Source organism: Haliaeetus leucocephalus, unplaced genomic scaffold (assembly GCF_000737465.1).
Source record: "Haliaeetus leucocephalus isolate CR32 unplaced genomic scaffold, Haliaeetus_leucocephalus-4.0 Scaffold240, whole genome shotgun sequence".
Taxonomy (NCBI): domain Eukaryota; kingdom Metazoa; phylum Chordata; class Aves; order Accipitriformes; family Accipitridae; genus Haliaeetus; species Haliaeetus leucocephalus.
In genome coordinates, this window is record NW_010972676.1 from 205412 (window position 1) to 223832 (window position 18421).

Sequence of the window (18421 nt, forward strand, 5' to 3'; positions counted from 1 at the left end):
TCATCTCAGAGGAGACAGGGACTATTCACCTTCCATTCTCTCCAACATTATTCATGTTATTTAATTTACAACTGCACTTGCACTGTGCTATTCTCCCAAAAATTCATATGACTTTTTCCAGGTGAGGAGGTGCTGCTCTGGCCACCCACTGTCATCCTCTGCCCAGGTTCCCTGGATTCCTCCTCTTGCCTCTTCTCTCATGCTCTGTTCCCTTGCTGGAGACCCTCTCACTGAGCTTTACCCAGCATCCGAACTCCCCTGCCAGCACACGGGTTCCCACCACTTACTAAAGTCCGTTCCTTTACTGACTCTCCATGTCACATGATCCTCCCTTTCCTCAGCCATGCACTTGCTCGTCTCCCTTTGTACTCCTAATCAGCTCCATTTCTTCCCAGCCCCAGGTGTTGCATTCAAAATAGAGTAAGTTTCTGGGTGGCTTGTATTTTGGTAAGTAGCTGTTTCTCCCAGCTGTGATTCCTGTCTATGATCCCATTCCTGAGAAGTGCTCCTGAAATTTCTTAGTGCAAGATTTGATCTAAAAAGAAATGTTTTCTGACAAAACAAAACTGAAACACAACCAGGTTGTTTCAAAATGCTTTAAAAAATAATTTACCAGGAATTTCTTAGCTCTTAGGTTCAGCTCTTTAGTGCAATATAAAAGCTTGCCTACGTGAGAGCCAAAAGTAAATTTAAAAATGCCACCTAGACTTCCTAGCTAACAGATAGTGTGGAAGACAACTTTTTTCCAAACCAGGAAGCCTAAGAAATTTCTTTTCAAATCTAAAAGGAAAAAAGTTCCTGCCAGCCTTTCACACCAAAGTAGAAGCGACTTGATTTTCAGCTTCCGTTTAAACTGGTGGGTATTGCAAGAATTTTATAACTTTGAAAACTTGCTGACTGTTACTGAAATGCCTATATATGGGTTTAAATACCTGCTTTAAGGCACTCCAGTTAGAAAAGATTGGCCTTAAGCAATATAACCAGATGACCAGTTTCATAGTTCCTCCTTGTGCCTTGGCTCAGGAAAGGAAAACACTTCCTCTTCCTTCTGAGGGCCCCAGACTTCCTGTGCCATCTATTTATACAATTGTTGTAATGAACCCCAAGTTAACCACTTCCTTGCCTGGCTTAGTGTTGGCTTTACATCTTTTAAATCTCTTTTCACTTTATGTCTTTATAGTCCACTTATAACTTCTCTTAAAGGTATCTTCAGAGCTGCTTTTCAGCCAACCCATACTCAGACTACCTTTGTCAAGGTGTTCTGTTGGCCAGATAGCATTCCTTGGAGATAATGATGAAGAGGAGACTTAGGTTAGGCGCTGTTGGCCTTTTTACACCAGATGCAAAGGAAGATTAGATGATCTCAGCCATACAAAAACTGGTTGAAAAGTTTGGGTGGATGAATTTGGAAAGGGGATCACAAGATTTAATGAAAGACCAGTGATTAAAGGCTTTAGTCATACCTCTTTTCATGAAATGAAGAACCCAGAAGCCTATTCAGCATGAAGGCGGGAACAAGTTGTAGCTAGTTGTGTTAAAGTGTTGTACAGTGAGTGTACAGAAGATGGAAGGGAAATTGATAACTGGAAGAACCTGCAGAATTGAGGGCAGTTTCTGGAGGACAGGAGATACCAAGACATTCTGTGGGAAAGGAGCTTTCCAGCCAAAAGGGCTGGAGTCAGAAGGACATGTGGAAGATCTGAGAGCCCATGGTTTGGGATGCAGTTGAAATGGCTGGGCTGGTCATGACAAGCATGAGCGTGTTCAGTTTTACCTGTCGTCTTCAAGGAAATAGCAGGATCTGGACAAAGAGGCAGCAGGTAGATTTGCAGAGGGCTTCCTACACTTGCAGAATTAGGGGTAGCAGGAGGCCTTGCGAGGTCTCTGAGCCCAATGTTTGCCCTGTTTTCAGGCTGAAGTGGGGTCAGGTGCTCGCTAGCCAGCTGTGAGGAATGCCTGGGTACTCTGCACTGTGACGCTTCCAGTGACGTGGACGCATACTCTCCCTGTGTAGGCTGACTTCACTGTCTCTGCCTGGCGAGGTTCCCTGAGATCTCTCTCCTCTGCTGCAAAGCAAGCCAGCCACATCTGTGGTCCTTAGGGGACTTGCAGCACAGCTGGTTACCATCTTCTTTATAAGAGAATTTAAAACTTGTAAGACTGCTGCTGTGATGTCTCCAGGCTGTCCCTTTGCCAGACCATACCAGTCCCTTTCCTCTGCACTTTCCTTGTAAATCACATTTTCCAGCTCTTCAGCTGTCCTCACAATTTTTCCATGGGACTCTCTGGTATTTTTACATGTTTCTTAGAAAGTGATGCCCCGGCTGGACACAGCAGTCCAGCTAAGGCCTTATGGCACTAAGTACAGCAGAAGAGTTTCTTCCTGCATCTCATATGACACTCCCACTGATAGATCTTAGAAGGATAGGCTTTTTCTGATGCAGTTTTCCACTGTAAAATTGTTATGCAGTCTCTGATTCACTATTATCCAGATTCCTTTGTGTAATTCTGCTGTTTTACAGGCTGTTCCCTATATTGCATTATGTTCACTAGGTTTTTCCTTTCTGTATGTTACGGCTATCATCAGCACAAAGCTGAGGTATTGGCGGTGATGCTGGAGGAGTCGCCCATGGAAGGAGAGCCTGCCCTCCACACCTCTTGCTCCTGTGTCCTGTGAGCTGTGTGAGCACGTTTCTGGGGATGTGGTGTGTTGCCGTGGAGATGACACTTGCCATTCACGTTTCTAATGACTTGAAACAATTGACTTTGCAATTAAAACAAGATCTATCCTGTTATAACCCCGAGGAAATAGTTACTTACTAAATGAAAGCGGGGGAAGGAGGGGCTGGGAAGAGGCGGGAACTGGATTTCATTGTTGTGCTCTGCTCGGGTGGCTCCAGCTTGCTCTGCACTGCCCTGTCCTGCTCAGTTTTGTTTGCAGTGCCCCGTTCTGCATTTGCTCCCTGTCTTAAAAACCAGAGCAAGTTTGCATAAAGTTTAGGCTCCATTTTGCCTGGTTCCTGTCATCCAGTGCGGTTGTCTCTGAATAAACGTCCTAGAGTGCACCATTAGTCCAGTTTTTGCTAATGCACTCCGCAACCAGATGTGGGCCCACTTAATGCCAGTATTTTATTATCCACCGCTGCTTTTCCTTCCCAACCTATAAACCATTGCCACAAGTTCAAGTGTGAAGAAAGCATATGTCCCAGCTACCTGTGCTGCTTTCCTTTTCCATTGTTTGACCAGCATTTAGGTAGGTCATCTAGTAACCTGAGCGCTGGCTGCAACATTACTGAACCAGTTTTTTTGTGTTAAACTGATGCTACGTGGGCATTTATCCCTGCAGTCTTGGCCAATGCTGGGCTGGGAACACACTGCTGCCTGGGGGATGGTCCTATTGCCCTGCAGCTGGTAGCAAACTTATGGGCTTTTGGATTTGGAGGGACTCACACGGCACTCGTCGCTGGTGGTATCCGAGCACCTTGCAGTTCTGCATCGAACAAGGTGACTAAAGCCTGTCAAGCAGGCTTTGTTCTCATCCTTTCCCCAAGGGCAGAAGCAAGTGCAGCGAGGTCTTGCTTTTACTGTTCTCTTTCCCAATTCAAACAACATATAGTTTCGCTGTTCCTCTGTGCAGAGGTAGGCAGTGCAAAGCAGCGTGCCCTGCTCTCTTGGGGGGAGTCGGCAAATTTGGGGGGTGCCTTGAACCAAGAGGAGCTCATTTCATAGTGCAGGCAGAGAGGGTTGTTGGGCATTGTGTTGTGTTGAAGGGGCACAGCCCTTCCCGCATGCTTCCTCTGTTAAGGTCCTTGCAAATAATAATTATAATACAAAAGAAAACAAGTGAGAATAATCTTTGCTTTCACTCTCTTGATGGCAAAGCTGATGTGTAGTGAGGTCGTGCTGCCACTGTGGCTTTTGTGGTGTGGGGGAGAGCCTTCAAGCTCCCCCACCGTGAGCGGGTGCTGAGCAGGTTTGAGGCTCCCCCATCCTTCTCTCTGTGCTTGGCCACGGCTGGTCAGAGCTCCCAGCCTCACTGGTTCCCCATTTCCTTATTGTAGCTCTCGCTGTCTCTGTGCAGCTGCTTGGGACACATGTTCAGTTCCCTGCTGAATTCTGTCTTAAAATATGAAAGTGCTATCCTTTAATTTTACTGTGTGCCATGGGGATTTGGTCCTTTTTGTCCTGAATGGACTTGGGGGGAAGGTGGGCTGTCAGAGGAGCTGGTACCACTGGGGTGGAGACTGCCTCTCTTTGGGAATGAGCAGCTGGATTTGAATGCATGCAAAGCCCAGCTTCTCAACATGGCCACAAATACCAGTTGTCCTTGAGAGAGGAGATGGTGGAGTTCCTCGGGAAAGGTGGCTGGAGGTGGTGGGCTGGGTAGAAAGGGTGCATAATGGTGGGGCCCCTCTGCGCATGCATCCAGCTAGCCTGCATGTGGTTTATGGCCACTCTCTGGAATTTGAGCTGGACTGCAGGCTTCAGTCCAGTCTTGAAATGCAGTGCAATGAGTTAGAGGAAGGAGGCCTGTTACAAAATGCTTCGTCTTCTGGTTACCACAGAGACCAGCACAGTTTCGGAGACTGAACTATCCTTGGCAGCAAAAAGTGCTAATTCAGCCTTTCCTCCCACTTACATCAAGGCTCCATTTGGCCTGAAAAGAGCTTTGCAGGGCAATCTGTCTTCTTGCAGGCGCCCTGGGAGAGCAGGAGCTGAGAGGCAAAACAAGGCTGAGAAGACAGTGTTTGGGCACTGGGGTGGGAGGGAGGCTGTGTGGGGGTAGGATGGGGGGCTGCAGGGACAGTTATCAGTCAGGAGGTTCTGAGGAAGCGGGCAGACAAGCGAGGTCTTTGGAAAGTGAAGTAGGAGTGTGAAGACAACTTTGGAAAGAGGAGGAGCAGGGTAGGCTGCAGTAATTCAAGTGGTGGGAGAGAGCACTGGTGGCAACGCTTTCCTCCTGCAAAGATGCAGATGGCAAACCCCGGCCATCCTGCTTACCCTCTATGTGTTTTAGGGTCTGAATGTGCACTCTGATGGGGCTGATGCCTTTTTCCAGGTGCCCTTTGGGGTAGCTTAGGGCAAAGCAAACCATCACAGCAAGCTTCGTCTCTCATGAGCTCCAGCCCAGGTGGTGGGCAGAAAGCAGTCCAGGCACATCAGATCCAGAGGATGAACACTGCCATGGGCAGGGCATGAAGGCCGAGCATGCTGCCATCCTGCAGTCAGTGCTGTTAACAGTGCACTCTGGGCTGCCAGGGTGGACTGCTGATCACAGCTGCGTAACTAATCACAAAACCAGGGATTTCGGAGCAGAGGAAGGTACTGCAGGGAAGATGAACAGAGAAACATGGGAGCAACTAGCTGAACTATTCCAGGTCTGTCCCAGTGCAGCACTATGACTTCAGGATCCTTTCATATGATGGATTAGAGCCGAATGCTTTTTTTTTTTGATGTTTTTCCCTGATTCCCAGCCTTCACAGTTGGCATCAAGAAGCAGAAGAGTCTGGGAGGACCAAGACACATTTGCATTAATTGGTGTAAATCAGAAGTCATTCTGATAATGCTGAGTTTGTGCTGCTCTAGCAGAGCAGGATCTGGCCTACACTGTTACAGTCCTGTGAAGTTTTAACCAGTGATTTGTTTCAGCACCTCTGGCTTCACAAAAACATAATCCAGTGTTTGCTCAAGCACTGCTTTCATGCTGAATGCGACGTTTTCCAGTGTTCCAGAATAATAAATCTTGATAAATGCAGGAACACCTGGGAGACAGAAAAGGAAGCTGTACAGGCAGAGCTCTCAGAAACATCATACACGTTTGTTATGAAAATGTGTCTTGCTGTGCCTTTAAGGACATGCAGGTGTAGTTAAAAATGAGAGGTATTTTTGATGTCAGGCCTGAGGGCACTGAAGGCTTCCAATGTGGTTCAGTATGAAAGTGCTGTCCTAATTTCTGGCCTGAGATTTTATTCTTTGGAAAAATTAAGAAGAAACCTTGTTGCTGCTAGGACTCACTGAAGATGTTTTTCTGTGCTCTGCTCACTGTGGTTTATGGCAGCATTTCTCCTGTTTAATCTCTTGGGTTTGCTATATATGCCTTTTAAACAAAAAAGTTCACAGATAGTAAGAAACTAGGCAAACACGAATGGCAGGTAAATAAGCTTGTTCAAACTTTTATCAAAACTTTGTGTGTGTTAATTTTTACAGCCAATAATTGCAATCCAAAAAGAAATTAAAATGTCCTGCCTGTTAGTCAGAGACAGAATGTCTAAAGTGTGGCTGCATAAAAAGTTACTTCAAATTGGAGGCAAAGCTTTAATTTGTTATTAACTAACTGTGTTTCCTGTGCAAAATCTAGCTTTATGCATGTAAAATAGCACAAGTCAAGCCTGCCATTAGGGAGATCAGATCTTCCTTTTGATTACCCACTGCTGCTGTATCCCCAGATGTGAACTGTTCCCAGTGTTGCTCTTTTAAGTCAAGAAACAGTCTTGTGGGGCTGGAAAACATCTACTCTGCACTATTCTGCCCCTGCTCCTTCATGTTCTGCTGCATGTGTAGATGGGGCTTTCCTGGGTTGGTTTCTCTGGGAAAGCCTTTCATCCAGAAAGAGAGCACCTTGCCAGGAAGAGCATGCCCCAGGAAGAGTGATCAGAGCTTTAGTTACATGTTGCTGTTGCCAGGGGTTTGGATGGTACTTAAGCGCAGTGCTGGAGGAAATGCAGAGCTCTTTCTTCTGGTCAGGACGTCTGTGCTGAGCCATGACAAATCATTTTTCTGTCTTTAGTAGGGCCATTGGTTGAAGTAATGGGGCAGAGCTGCAGGGATGGCAGCTGTTCCTGCCTGGTGAATCCAACAGATTTACTATTTGCACCAATGCGTAGATGTAATTGCTCTAAAGCTTTGCCTCTGAAGACGTCTAAAACCTTAAGCCTGTGTTTGCCTTCTGCAAGAATCTATTTCCTGAGATGAGTGGCCAGGGCTGTGCTAGAAACAGGTTTAGTCACAGTTAAAATTCAGCTGGCAAGCTCAGTGTCATGCCTGATGTGTTCACAGTCCTAGCTGTGTGCTGAGCCTCTTGAGCTGTGTCCTCCCTTTGAATCCTGGAAGGGATGCTAACATCTAGATTTAGACATCTTTATCTTGCAATTTCACAGAAAAATTCTGCGTGGATACCACAAAATATAATGTAGTCCAGGGCTTTTGTGCTCAGTAAAAGAGGGAATACAAAAATTAATCTGGCAGAATTCTTTGTTTTTAAAGTCTTTCTTTCTTTGCTTTGAAGCCAAGCACACTGATTCAAATGAGAGAGCCTTCTGTTTGGCTTCAGTGAATCTTTGAGGTTGCCATTTTTGCTGACACTGGCTGGAACGTGTGTGTGTATCTGTTTCTGTTTGTGCTGCAGGAGTCGTACTGCACAGAGCCTGTGGTCAGATGGGCAGTGAGAGCTGGGCTGGCTTTTTCTGGACAGCAGTAGTGGGTTTCTCTATGACTTTGTTTTTCCTTCTGTGAGGAGCAGTGTTTCTGTGGTAGGAAATCCCAGGCCATGACAGCCTCTGTGTTATTGTTTCAGGCATCAGAGGGTGTTCCTGTGAAGTATTTCGAGAACTTGGAGGAACTGATAGAATTTTACAAGAAGGAGAACATGGGTCTGGTATGGCACCTCAAATATCCAGTGCCGCGGGAAGAAGAGGAGGCTGCAGATGAACTGGAGGAGGATGCTGGTAAGAAACCCATGATGTGACTTGGTGATGCAGACCCTTGACACTTACTCTGGACTGGAGATATGCAGTGCAGGCAGGGGGATTAGAGCATGTCATGCAATAAAATGGAGTAGGGCACAGAGAGACCTGAGCTGACAAGAGCTTGAGGCAGTGAGTCATCATGGCTCTGGGGTGGTACTGCATTTGGAACACCATTTTAGCTCACCTGAGGGAACACATTAAGAGTCTCTGCAGAAGTATATTGTATCAGGTGTAGGGCTGACTACTCTGTTGTTCTTCATCTGGATTCAAGCTGGTTTACATTCAGCCTTCCCACATGTCTCTGCACCCCTCTCCCTGCACTGCATCTGTAGGGCCACTGTCTCAGCAGCAGAGATGCTCCCCTAGAGACTTGGAGCATGTCTCTCTGCAGTACCACACACCTGCAGCTGCTGTGGGTCTTGGGTCATCTGAAACTCAGGCCCCCTTTTCTGCTCTGATCTAGAGGACATTTCTAACAGTCATAACTAGAGGGCACAGATCCTGCAGTGGCAGACAGTCTAACTCTATGGGTAGAGGCAGATGTATGATGAAGTGTGACTGGCATCATCCCAACTATTATATGTGAAATGTCACTGTGGGTTCCTGACACTCACCGTTCTTGGATTGTTCCTTGGCTTTTTCCTGGATCATCCCTTGGATCTATCATTGTTCTCCTGAATCCCAGGGGAAGGTCATGCCCACAGAGCCATCCTTCCTGTCCTTTCTGACATCTGTCCAGAAATGATGAGCACTACAGTAAAACTTGTCTGAAGGACGTAGTCCCTGTGACAGACAAACAGGCATGTGCACTAAAGCAGATTGATGTGCCTGTGTACATTTATGCAATCCAATGGATGTCCAGTAGGAGCTGGAAGATTTTGGTATGCAATTCTTATGAAGAAACAGAACAAAATTTTGCAAAGCTGCTCAGGAAAGATGTTCCTGTTTTTTTGGCCAGCTGCACTGAGTCTCCAGCTCTCAGGGCAGGGACGGGAACTACAGCAAAAGTAATACACAGAGAGGTGAGCAGCAGGGAATGACGCTCTAACCAAGACTAAGAGCCTTTAGCTGAAGAGATATTATCACTGGGGCTGGGCTGTTCACATACAGAATTTAATTTTGTTAAGGCACTCTGGTGCCGTCGTACTGGAGCCATGTAGGGCCTATAGATGTCTGGCCATCTCACATGTAGAATTGCAGAGGTGGAAGATGAGCACCCAGATACCCTGAAGATGCACCACCCAGCTGTGCCATTGCTCAGTACTGTGGTGGCTCTGTGTATCACAGTTTCTGCCCAGGAGCAATGGATCAGCTTTGGGTATCTTTTTGTAATGAAAGTTCCACCATTAAGAAATAACCAAACAAAACCTCACAACTCAACTAGTTACATATAGAAAAGTGTTAGAGCAATTGGTATGAAAAGAAAGGCAACCATGACTGGGATAAACGGAGATGAACCCGCTCTTCTCCCAGGAGAGGGAGGTATGCTGAGCAGCAGGATGACAGAGCAGGAGAACCCTTTATGCTTCCAACTTGATGGCCACAAGACAAGGCAGGGTACTCAGCCCCTCTGTATTGGATTATGGGGTCTATTTTCTCCACCTGTGTTTGCTTACTTTAGCTGTTCACTTCTTTCCATTAGCAGCTTCTGGTGCTCTTTCCATCATGCCCCTCCATCCATTCTGCCCCAGTAGCAGATCTCCATGATAATGGTAACAATATGGTTGAGGTACAGCTATGCTCTAAGTGTTATATTCAAGGTAACTAATTAACCTTCATAGCTGCTGTGCAGATGGAACGGTCAAACTGACTCGGATGAGATTACACTGCTGGGCAGAGGCATATGCTGCCGGCACACAAGGTCCGAGCCTGGCAGCTCAGCCTGCTGCTCTCACACCCCTGACATCCCTGAGAACAGGGCTGGGCCAGTATTGAGCACTGAGCTTTCCAGCTCTGAAAGCAGAGGCCCTTCAGAAGGGATGGTTTCTGCAGTGACTGCCACTGTGATGCAGATTCTGCCCTGCCTGTGGATGAAGGGGAGGAGGTCAAATTGCCATGCTGGGATGACTGTGCCTTTCCTTTCCTCCTTGCCAGACCTGGTACCCACGCCTCCTATCCTGCCCCCACGCAACATCCTCATGGTATTGCCGAGCAGCGAGACAAAGGAGGTATCTTCTCTCCCTGAAAACTCCAGGGTGGCAGATGTTAATAAACTGTCCCTTTCTGAGACACTACTCCAGCGACTGCAGTACCAGGACACAAGCAGGTGAGGATGGCAAGTGACAGGGCTGCAGAATCAGCCTTCAGCCCAGCTCTGTGGTTTCTGGGCCTTTCTGGGACAGCTGAGGACCTATTTGATTCAGCAAAACTACTCCTCATTTACACTACCAAATGAAGAACAGAATCAGATTTACAGTGTGTTTGCTACTCTTGACAGTCCAGCTGTCATCCAGAAAAAAAATACTTTTCTCAAGTATTAAGATTGCCAGTAGACTTTCTCCACTGAGGTATAGTTTTCTAATATAAGGGATGGTAATATCTGAGAGAACTTGGTGTATTAGCCATGTGCCTAAACTACAGATTGTATCAGAAAGCACCAGCCAGTCCTCAAAAAGAATAAACTTGTGTGTGGATTTCCAGATGCTCATACTTACTGATTTACTCCAGCTACAGGTCTGACTCACATTGTCCCATGTGCTACCTGGACATGCACTGAAGCCTTAGAGGAAGTCGCATGGCATTTAATGACCAGATCTGCAAAGTTTAAAAATAAAATAAAATAATAAAATCAGAAGGCATGCCTGTTGGCAGGGCAGTGGGAGGCTGTGAGCAAACAGTGGTCGTGCATGGCAGCACAAGTCCTGTTGTGGTGGCCTGGTAGCAGCTGGCTGCCTGGGAGAAACCCAGTTTTGTTCATCTGCCTGCACTATTTCATCTGATAAGCAGCCAGCTGGGACTTTCTGCGTTTGTCAGGGCACAAGACAGCACATACAGTCTGCCTGGTTCATCCTTCCTTGTGGTGCTGGAGTCCAGGCACCACAGAGACAAGGAGGAGGGGAGCATCTTGTACAGCTCTGTGGTCTCAGCCCCCCTAAAACTGTTTTGGATTGTTTGGCATAAAACCTTCAAACTGGGACTTGGTGAGGTGAAAGGGAGTCTTCATGTCCCCAGAGCCCCTGAGCTGCTGATTGTTAACAATCTCACAGCAGCCTGGCTTTACCTGCCAAGGCTAATGATCCCACCATGACTTTGGCAAAGCCAGGCATCACAAGACTTTCCCTGGCATGGTGGTTCAGCAGTCATGGAGGAGGGGATTTAGGGTGGGGAATAAGGAAGAGGAGAAGGTGTCAACAGTGTGTGGGGGGATCCATGGTCCAGAGAAGAGCTGGCTTTTGACCTGTCTGTTTTTTTCACAGTGTCTCCGACGAGCATCTTAAACTCATCCAGGATTACCTGCGAGTTCACATCATCAGTGACTTTGAGATGGTGCAGACTGGCTCAGGCAGTCTTCCTCAACTGAAGAAACTACTTACACTTCTTTGCAAAGGACTCTTCAGGTAACTAGAGGCTGGTTTTCAGAGATCAGAGTATAATGCTGTCACACTATAGTCTAACATAGGTTCCACATGCATGCATTCAGAACCTGTATTTCTGGTATAGGAAATTGGCTTACCCTCAAACCCAATATATTTAGATCTCACGACCTGTGATTCTGGTCCAAAGATGTGAAATCTATATAAAAAGACATAGCTCTGACAGTGAAGTTTCCCTGTAGGCGGTTTCAGTCAGTAGAGTATTATTTTTTATGCTTTGTTTAGAAAGAAACAAAACAAAAAAGTGCACTAACTGATTAACTGCATAATTTGGTAATGCATAAATGACACCCACAGAATTGTCAAGCACAAGTCGTTTATGGAAACAAGCACATATTGGTGTATAGCTATGTTTTAAACACTGGTTTTCCTTTCCACTAATGCACTGTGAACCTGGAGTGATTCCACCGATGTCAGTGAAGTCCAGCTCAAATGAAAAGAGAAACAAGTCTAGACTCTACAAATTTTACCTTTCTTATTTATAGACCTTCCAGGTCCCAGATAGGAAAACTCCAGCAGGGAACTAAAACCTTGCAGAGCTCCCTCTTTCTCTGGTGGAAGGATGTGATTTCCCTCCCTTGCTGCTTGTAAGCAAACAAGGAGATTAATCCACACTTCCACAGAAATCTTAGAGCACTCTATGGCAGAGGGCACATACTTCCACACTTGTATCTGTGGCTCGCAATATCCTTCTCTCCAGTGCATTTAGAAGTGAGGCTGGTAGTGCTACTGGCCTGATCTTGTTCTCCTAGAGCTCACCAAGGCTGAAGAAAGGGCTAAAATGAGGGGTGGATACTGTTTATTTGCTTGTCATGGAAGGCAGGGAGTGAGTGAGCTGCTCAGCTGCTTGGGACCACAATTACTCCTCTGAAGCAGTGGGCACTGTGCATGTTTTACCAGGCAGAGGGGGAGGAATATGCAGCCCTGGTCCTTTGGCCAGAAGCCAGCTGCCCACAGACAAGCCCCTGGCAGGACTGAGGACAGGTTGTGCAAAGAGCTGCCCTTTTTCTTCTGTGCCCTGCTTGAGGGTTTTGCTTCTCTACATCCACAGAGGGGGAGACTCAGGTGGCCAGCTAAGAATAAACCTGAACAATGGAAACTAAAACCTAATGAAATCACAAGTGAGAGTTTTGTGTTACTACAATACCTCAGTACTGCTGTTCTGATGATGGCCAGCTTTTTCCATTTCCAACTTCTTATTCTACTTCACCTTATCTGGGTTTTACAACCCTACTCCTCATAAATGTACACAGGATGGCAAGAAAGGAGATGAAACAGGTCTACAATCCTCTCAAGTGCCAGGACACCTTTTACATTTCCAGATTTTCTGTAGGTTTTTTTGGTGACTGGACTTTGCAAAGTGTCATCCTAGAACAGAGCTGGGTGAGGAGTTCTGCTGGTGGAAGCCTGCTGAGCGCAGGAACACTGCACCACCATGAACACAGCAAAGGGCAAGCTGCCTGCCCTCTGTCCTTCTGGTGGCTGCATGGAAATGTACGTCCTTGTGCAGTTCTTCCCCCATGCCCCCTTCCCCAGCATTTTCTCCCCAGCATTTTCTCCCTGCATCATTTCAGTTAGATGGAGCTGCCTTCTCAATTTTTTTGTGAAGGTCCACAGCTGCAGGCTGTTTTCAGTCCCAGTCAGATCTCTCTGAGGAACTTCTCCCCCTCTATTCGGATTGTGCCATGAATCTCTACCATCCAGCCAAACCATTTGCTTAGCTTCAGCTGGCTAATAGTCAGATGCTTGGGTATCTTATAGTTTTCTGCAGTCTTAATCTCCAAGGTTGTCTGGGGTTTTAGCTTACTTCCCTTATCAGACTTCTGAACTCAAATTTAATCAGCAGCTTACCTAAAAGTAGTTTTTATTTTCCTCCTCTTTCTTCAGCTGCGCAGGGATTCCAACTGAATGTGCGGGTAATTCCTGGGCTGCTTCTCAGTGGCTGTGTCCTTTTTCTTAATAATGTTCAATTTCATTATTTTCACAATATTTGAGAATAGGTTAAAAAAACCAAACAAGCAACAAGAAGAAATGTTAACTGGCACAGCTTGAGCTCTTTCACTGGAGTTGAAGCTCCTTTGAATTTCCTGGCACTGCCAAGGGTTAAGAGTGTGCAGGCAGAGCTGTGGCTGAGCTGACCCTAGCTGTTTGTGAGCCACACTGATTTGCTGTGAATCTGAAGTTTTTGCAATGCTGTATTCTGGCTTCTTCCAACCTCCCAGAGCCCAGCTGTGCCGTCTTTCAGGGTCACTGTCAGACACACTGCTGTCACTGTGAAAAATGAGCATCCCAATGCCCTTTTGCTGACTCACTTCTGTGTTTTGATACTGGGCTGTGGATAAGCACTGACTGCCAATGTTAGCAAGGTAGACAGGATGCATGCTGGAGCTGCTCAGTGATTAGGAGAAGAAAAGAGCTTATAGTGAGCTGTGGAGTTGGGCCAACTGTTTGTGAACAGTCTGTGCTTTTGCAGTTCGTGTATTATCCATGGACAGGTGCAGGACCCATTTCTGACCACGAAGCTCAAGCACAGCTGGGCCACAGCAGACCAGGAGTGCAGAGTTTGTGATCTCTTCCCTTCACCCTCCTCACCACTGATCCTTGTTTAATTCAGCAAGGACCAGACCCCACAGTGCATTAGAGACAGCGAAAGCTGCTTTTAACTCTGCTGGAAGCTGCCATTACCTTCTAGGGTTAGCTGTGGCCAAGGGGGTCAGGACAGCCATGGCACATCTTATCAGAGCCCGGGAGGCAATGGGGCAACCGCTCTTGGGAGAGGCTGTTCACTCTGGCAGCTCAGATAATAAAAACGAAACAAAACAGACACTTGTAAGGCTGATGGGTACTTTTGTGAAGCATTCAGTGCTAAACCAAATTGGCATACAAGGGTTTCCTTAGTCAGGGGAATCCTCCAGGGCCGGGAAAGCTGACTCATGGAGAGCTTGGTGCCAGTGCAGTGAAGAGCGGGGACTACCCATGTAAGTGGACTTTGTTCAGAGTTTCCTACCAGCTTTAAGTGAAAAACACTAATAGTGGCTTATTCAGCCTGCTACTACCCGAAGCCATCATTTGGTCATCAATCACTGCTCTGCATGCTCCTGTTTATTCTCCCTCACTGGATAATTTGCATGCAGAGGTTTTAAGGCAGCTTTTCAAGCACTTGTGATATTAGCACTTGTGTGATCATGTGTGGACACACAGGCTTCTGACACTTCACTGAAGATCACTACATATATTTCCTTTATACTAAACAAAAGGAGTTATAAGTGCAATTAAACCACTTCGTGGTTTTGTTGAGTTGGAATGCCTGCAGATGCTCTTCCCCTGTCCTCACACACATGCTACATGTTGCACTGTACAGTAAACAGAGGGCAGTATTCCCATGAGAAATCATTCCTGAACTGCTTCAAGCAGCTGCTGCTCTGTGTTTTCAAGAGATGGCCTACACGTCCCACACTCTCGGTCACAGTAAATATCCTCTCATTCTTTTCAAACTGAACTTCACCCAATGCTCCTGCAACTGCCTGCAGCCTCCTGGGCCTGACTCCATGGCTGCAAAAATCAATGGGAGTCTTGGGTCTGGGGCCAGAGCCATTTGCAGTGACACTGGTCCAGGGTGATCCAAAGCTGAATAGTGGTGTTGGAGGACCAAGTTTAGCAGATCCAGATTTCTACAAGTGTCTTGTACTTCTGTGTGCCCCATGGCAACTCTTTCAGACTGAAATTTCAAGCACGAGTGCTTAATTTAGGCAATTAATCATCCATGGTTCAACACCTGGACAAATATCTAATCTTCAGACAGTCAGGCATATTTTCACTTTGGAGCACTTTCCCCAACAAACAGGAAGTAAAATCTGGTCCATTCAGACTTAGGAAAGTGAGGGAAATCATTAATATCCACTGTTGACTAGGCACAATGCAAGCATCCTAGTGCTGCTCCCCACTATCACCTTCCTTTTGACCTGCGCTCCCTAGCTGCTCTTTCTGTGATAAGTCTTGTCATTATTGGAGCGTGGCTTCTGTGCCAAATTCATACAACAGTGTTTTGACAAATGAGCATCCTGTGGAATCTAATTGGGAAATGCTGAAGGAATCTCGTTCTAACCCGCAAACGGTTCCCGTTCAAGAGATTAAAGGCTGGCTTTTCCACCCCCTTTCTGCACCTAGCCCCTCTTTGTCATGTGAGCTGAAAAATCTAAAGATTAGTTTCCTCTTCACGCAGCGTCCCCAGAATCCTGCATCAGCCTTGGCAGCTGCACAAGATCTGTGCAAAACTGAGCTTCTCCTGCCTCTGCGGCATTCATAGACACCAAACTTTGCTGAGGTTTGAGATTTTTGAGTGCACTTTGATCTATGAGTTGGCATAGTTGGGTTGATGCTGGTTTTATGCAGTGTCCTCAGGTTTGGTGCAGACTGGGACATCTTTCTGGGGAGATTTAGGAAGTTACCACCTCCAAAGCAAAAACTGAGGAACAGCCAGTAAGCCCATGCTTCAGCCATTGCAAGGCAAGGTCAGCTGCCTAACTTTAAGCTGCCTTCATTGGCAGTGTCACTAAGGCAGCTGAGAAGTGCCCTCATCACCCATCACACCAACTCAGAGGGCAGTAAGCAGCAGAGTACAAGAGCATGACACATGGCGAGAGCAGGCCTGGTGTGAATGTGTGCCTGTAGTCTCTGCTGCCTCGCTTTGTCCAAAGAGACCAAGTGCTAACCTACCCAGGTACCTGACTGCAGCCTTAGACCTCTACCATGTCTTTGTTCCCAGTGAAGCCTCTAGGACTCTCCCATCTTTGGAATCCATCCAGAAAGTGTTTGAGCAGCAGCTGCACCCTGGTATCCATCAGCGCTCACAAGTAAGTTGGCTGGAAGGTGGGAAAAGGAGAAGAGAGTGTGGGTGGCTGTCAACACGGAGGGAGGGAAGGGTTCTGGTTGCACAGCAGTGACTGGTGGGATTCAGGTGATCAGTTCCTGCTTCTGTTCTCTCTAGCCTTTTTCTGGCTGCAGTGCAGAGGGCACACAGCGAGTTACATCCCCGCAGTTTCATTTATCCCGTGGTCCCCTCTGCCTGCTCCCCCTTCCTGCTCCAGAGGAAAGTGCAGCGAACTGCCTGAGGACTTCTGTCTCCCCATCCTCCCTCATTGTGTGGGCTAGGACTACATATTTGTCTTTCCATAAACTTCACTCCAGGGTGTTTCACTGCCAAATCCTTCTTTCCCCCAGCCCACTTAAGTCCTATGACCTTCCACTCCCTGCCAGTAGCCCAGAAAATCAAAAGTCCAGGACTTCTGTATGTTGAGCTCTGGACCGGGTCATGCAAACCTGTCCCCCAGCAGCAAGCTGACTCCCTTGCATGTCCAGCTGCCTCTAACCTATGGACAAGGTTTGCAAATTCGTCCTTCCATCCTTCCATACTTCTGCACGTTCAGCCAAACTCTGTGCTCTTGTGCTGCCCGTTATGTATTAGAGTGGCAAAGGCACAAGTGCTGCTCCTTGCTCTGTGTGCAAGGTGTTCCTGGGGTGAGACTGCTGCACTTCTGGGCCATGATCTGTGGGTTTGGTAATTATGCATCTATCTCTCTCTTCTTGTTTCTATGTTGTGGTTATCAGATTCTCAGTGAAGCTAGTCCCGTCAATATTGTGTTGAAACTCAACCAGCTGATTTCTTTGCTGTCTTCCATTGAAGAAAAGGTAGAGTTTTAAAGCTGTTTTATATTATCTTCTTGTTATCTTTTGCCTCTAGTTATGCTTCTTGTTCATCATCAGTGCAATCCTCTGCTAAGTAAGATTTCTTTGCTCTGACGTCATTACTCTCAATGTAGTGCAGAATCACCAAATGCAGTTTGGTACACATAAATTCTTTTACAGGTGAAAACACTGTTGATTGAAGGTCCTGATTCAACACACCGGCGCTCCCTTATCCCCCCTGTAACTTTTGAGGTAAATGTACTTCTTTAACAATGCTGTTCACAATGTGGAAGGACAGTAATACAGATTTATGTCAGTATCTCAGTTCCTGGGAACTTTGCTGTGCTGCCACAGAGATAACAGCTATTCCTGGATGCTGTTTAGCACCATGCAAATGCTTAAGAGATGTCTAGTGAGATTGGCATAATGACAACACAAATCCATAAATTCAGGCAAGTGTTGCATTTGTAATAGACGTGACTGAAGTGTAGAAGATAGCTTATGAAAAATCTTTCTGTTTTCCAATAGGTGAAAGCTGACTCCCTAGGAATTTTCTCAAAAATACATCTCAAGGTTGATGTGGAAATGGGAAAACTGATTATCAAGAGAGCTAAGGATGGTCCAGAAGACAAGTTTTATACCCACAAGAAAAGTACGATGCTTAAGTCACAAATGCTGGACTAGACTCTCAGTCCCTTGGATGATGGGGAAGGGTGTAGATATTTCTGCTAGGTCCTGGGTGTTGTGCAAGGCTCCAGTCAGTCTAGACTGCCTATCCCCAAAGCAGCCTGCAGAGAGCAGGGAGTCAGTACTGGCGTAACCAACTTTCACAGATTGTTAGACCTGGCCTCCTGGTCTAAATGAAGACAGTCGTAGCAGGACTGCAAGGGAGCAGGTTTTGATAGAAGATTCCCTGTAGAGCTGGTTGCAATAGATCCATTTTCTACTAAAAGCAATGTCGCTTGAAAAAAAAAAAATTCTGCAGGAACATACTGGCTTCTGTGATGATTTTTGATGGTAAAAAGCCAGATACTCAGTTTCAGTAACATTTTTCAGTGAATTTCCCCTTGATTTTTTTTTTTTTTTTTGGTATATGAATCAGTATCTCTACTGATGAGCAGTGCCAGTTTAGTCTGTGAAGGCCCAATTCAAACAACTTCCATGTTTTTCTGTTGTGTTTCTGGACAGGTAGCTCACTGAGATTGAGCCAAACGGTAGGATTTATCAGCAAGTAAACGATGCCCTTGGGCTCTCTCCTGCTAGAAAATCAACCTGTTGCTGACAGTGATTGAAAAGATTAGCTTTCATGCATGGCTTTCTCCAGCTGGTGTTCGTAATTACTTAGCTGCTATTTTAGATGGGGAGGAATCACCTTTACCACCAAATGAGGTTTTACCT

At 46.4% G+C, this 18421-nt stretch overlaps 1 protein-coding gene across 2 annotated transcripts in view; it reads left to right on the forward strand.

Moving 5' to 3' along the window:
• The window catches only part of INPP5D (inositol polyphosphate-5-phosphatase, 145kDa), a 54867-nt gene that overhangs the window by 19396 nt on the left and 17050 nt on the right, over positions 1-18421 (forward strand). For both annotated transcript variants that reach the window (XM_010568175.1, XM_010568174.1), the window contains exons 3-9: positions 7574-7724; positions 9840-10011; positions 11162-11302; positions 16104-16191; positions 16946-17026; positions 17204-17275; positions 17552-17675. In XM_010568175.1, coding sequence (XP_010566477.1) covers positions 7574-7724; positions 9840-10011; positions 11162-11302; positions 16104-16191; positions 16946-17026; positions 17204-17275; positions 17552-17675 — 829 coding nt within the window. The remainder of the gene's footprint in view (positions 1-7573; positions 7725-9839; positions 10012-11161; positions 11303-16103; positions 16192-16945; positions 17027-17203; positions 17276-17551; positions 17676-18421) is intronic.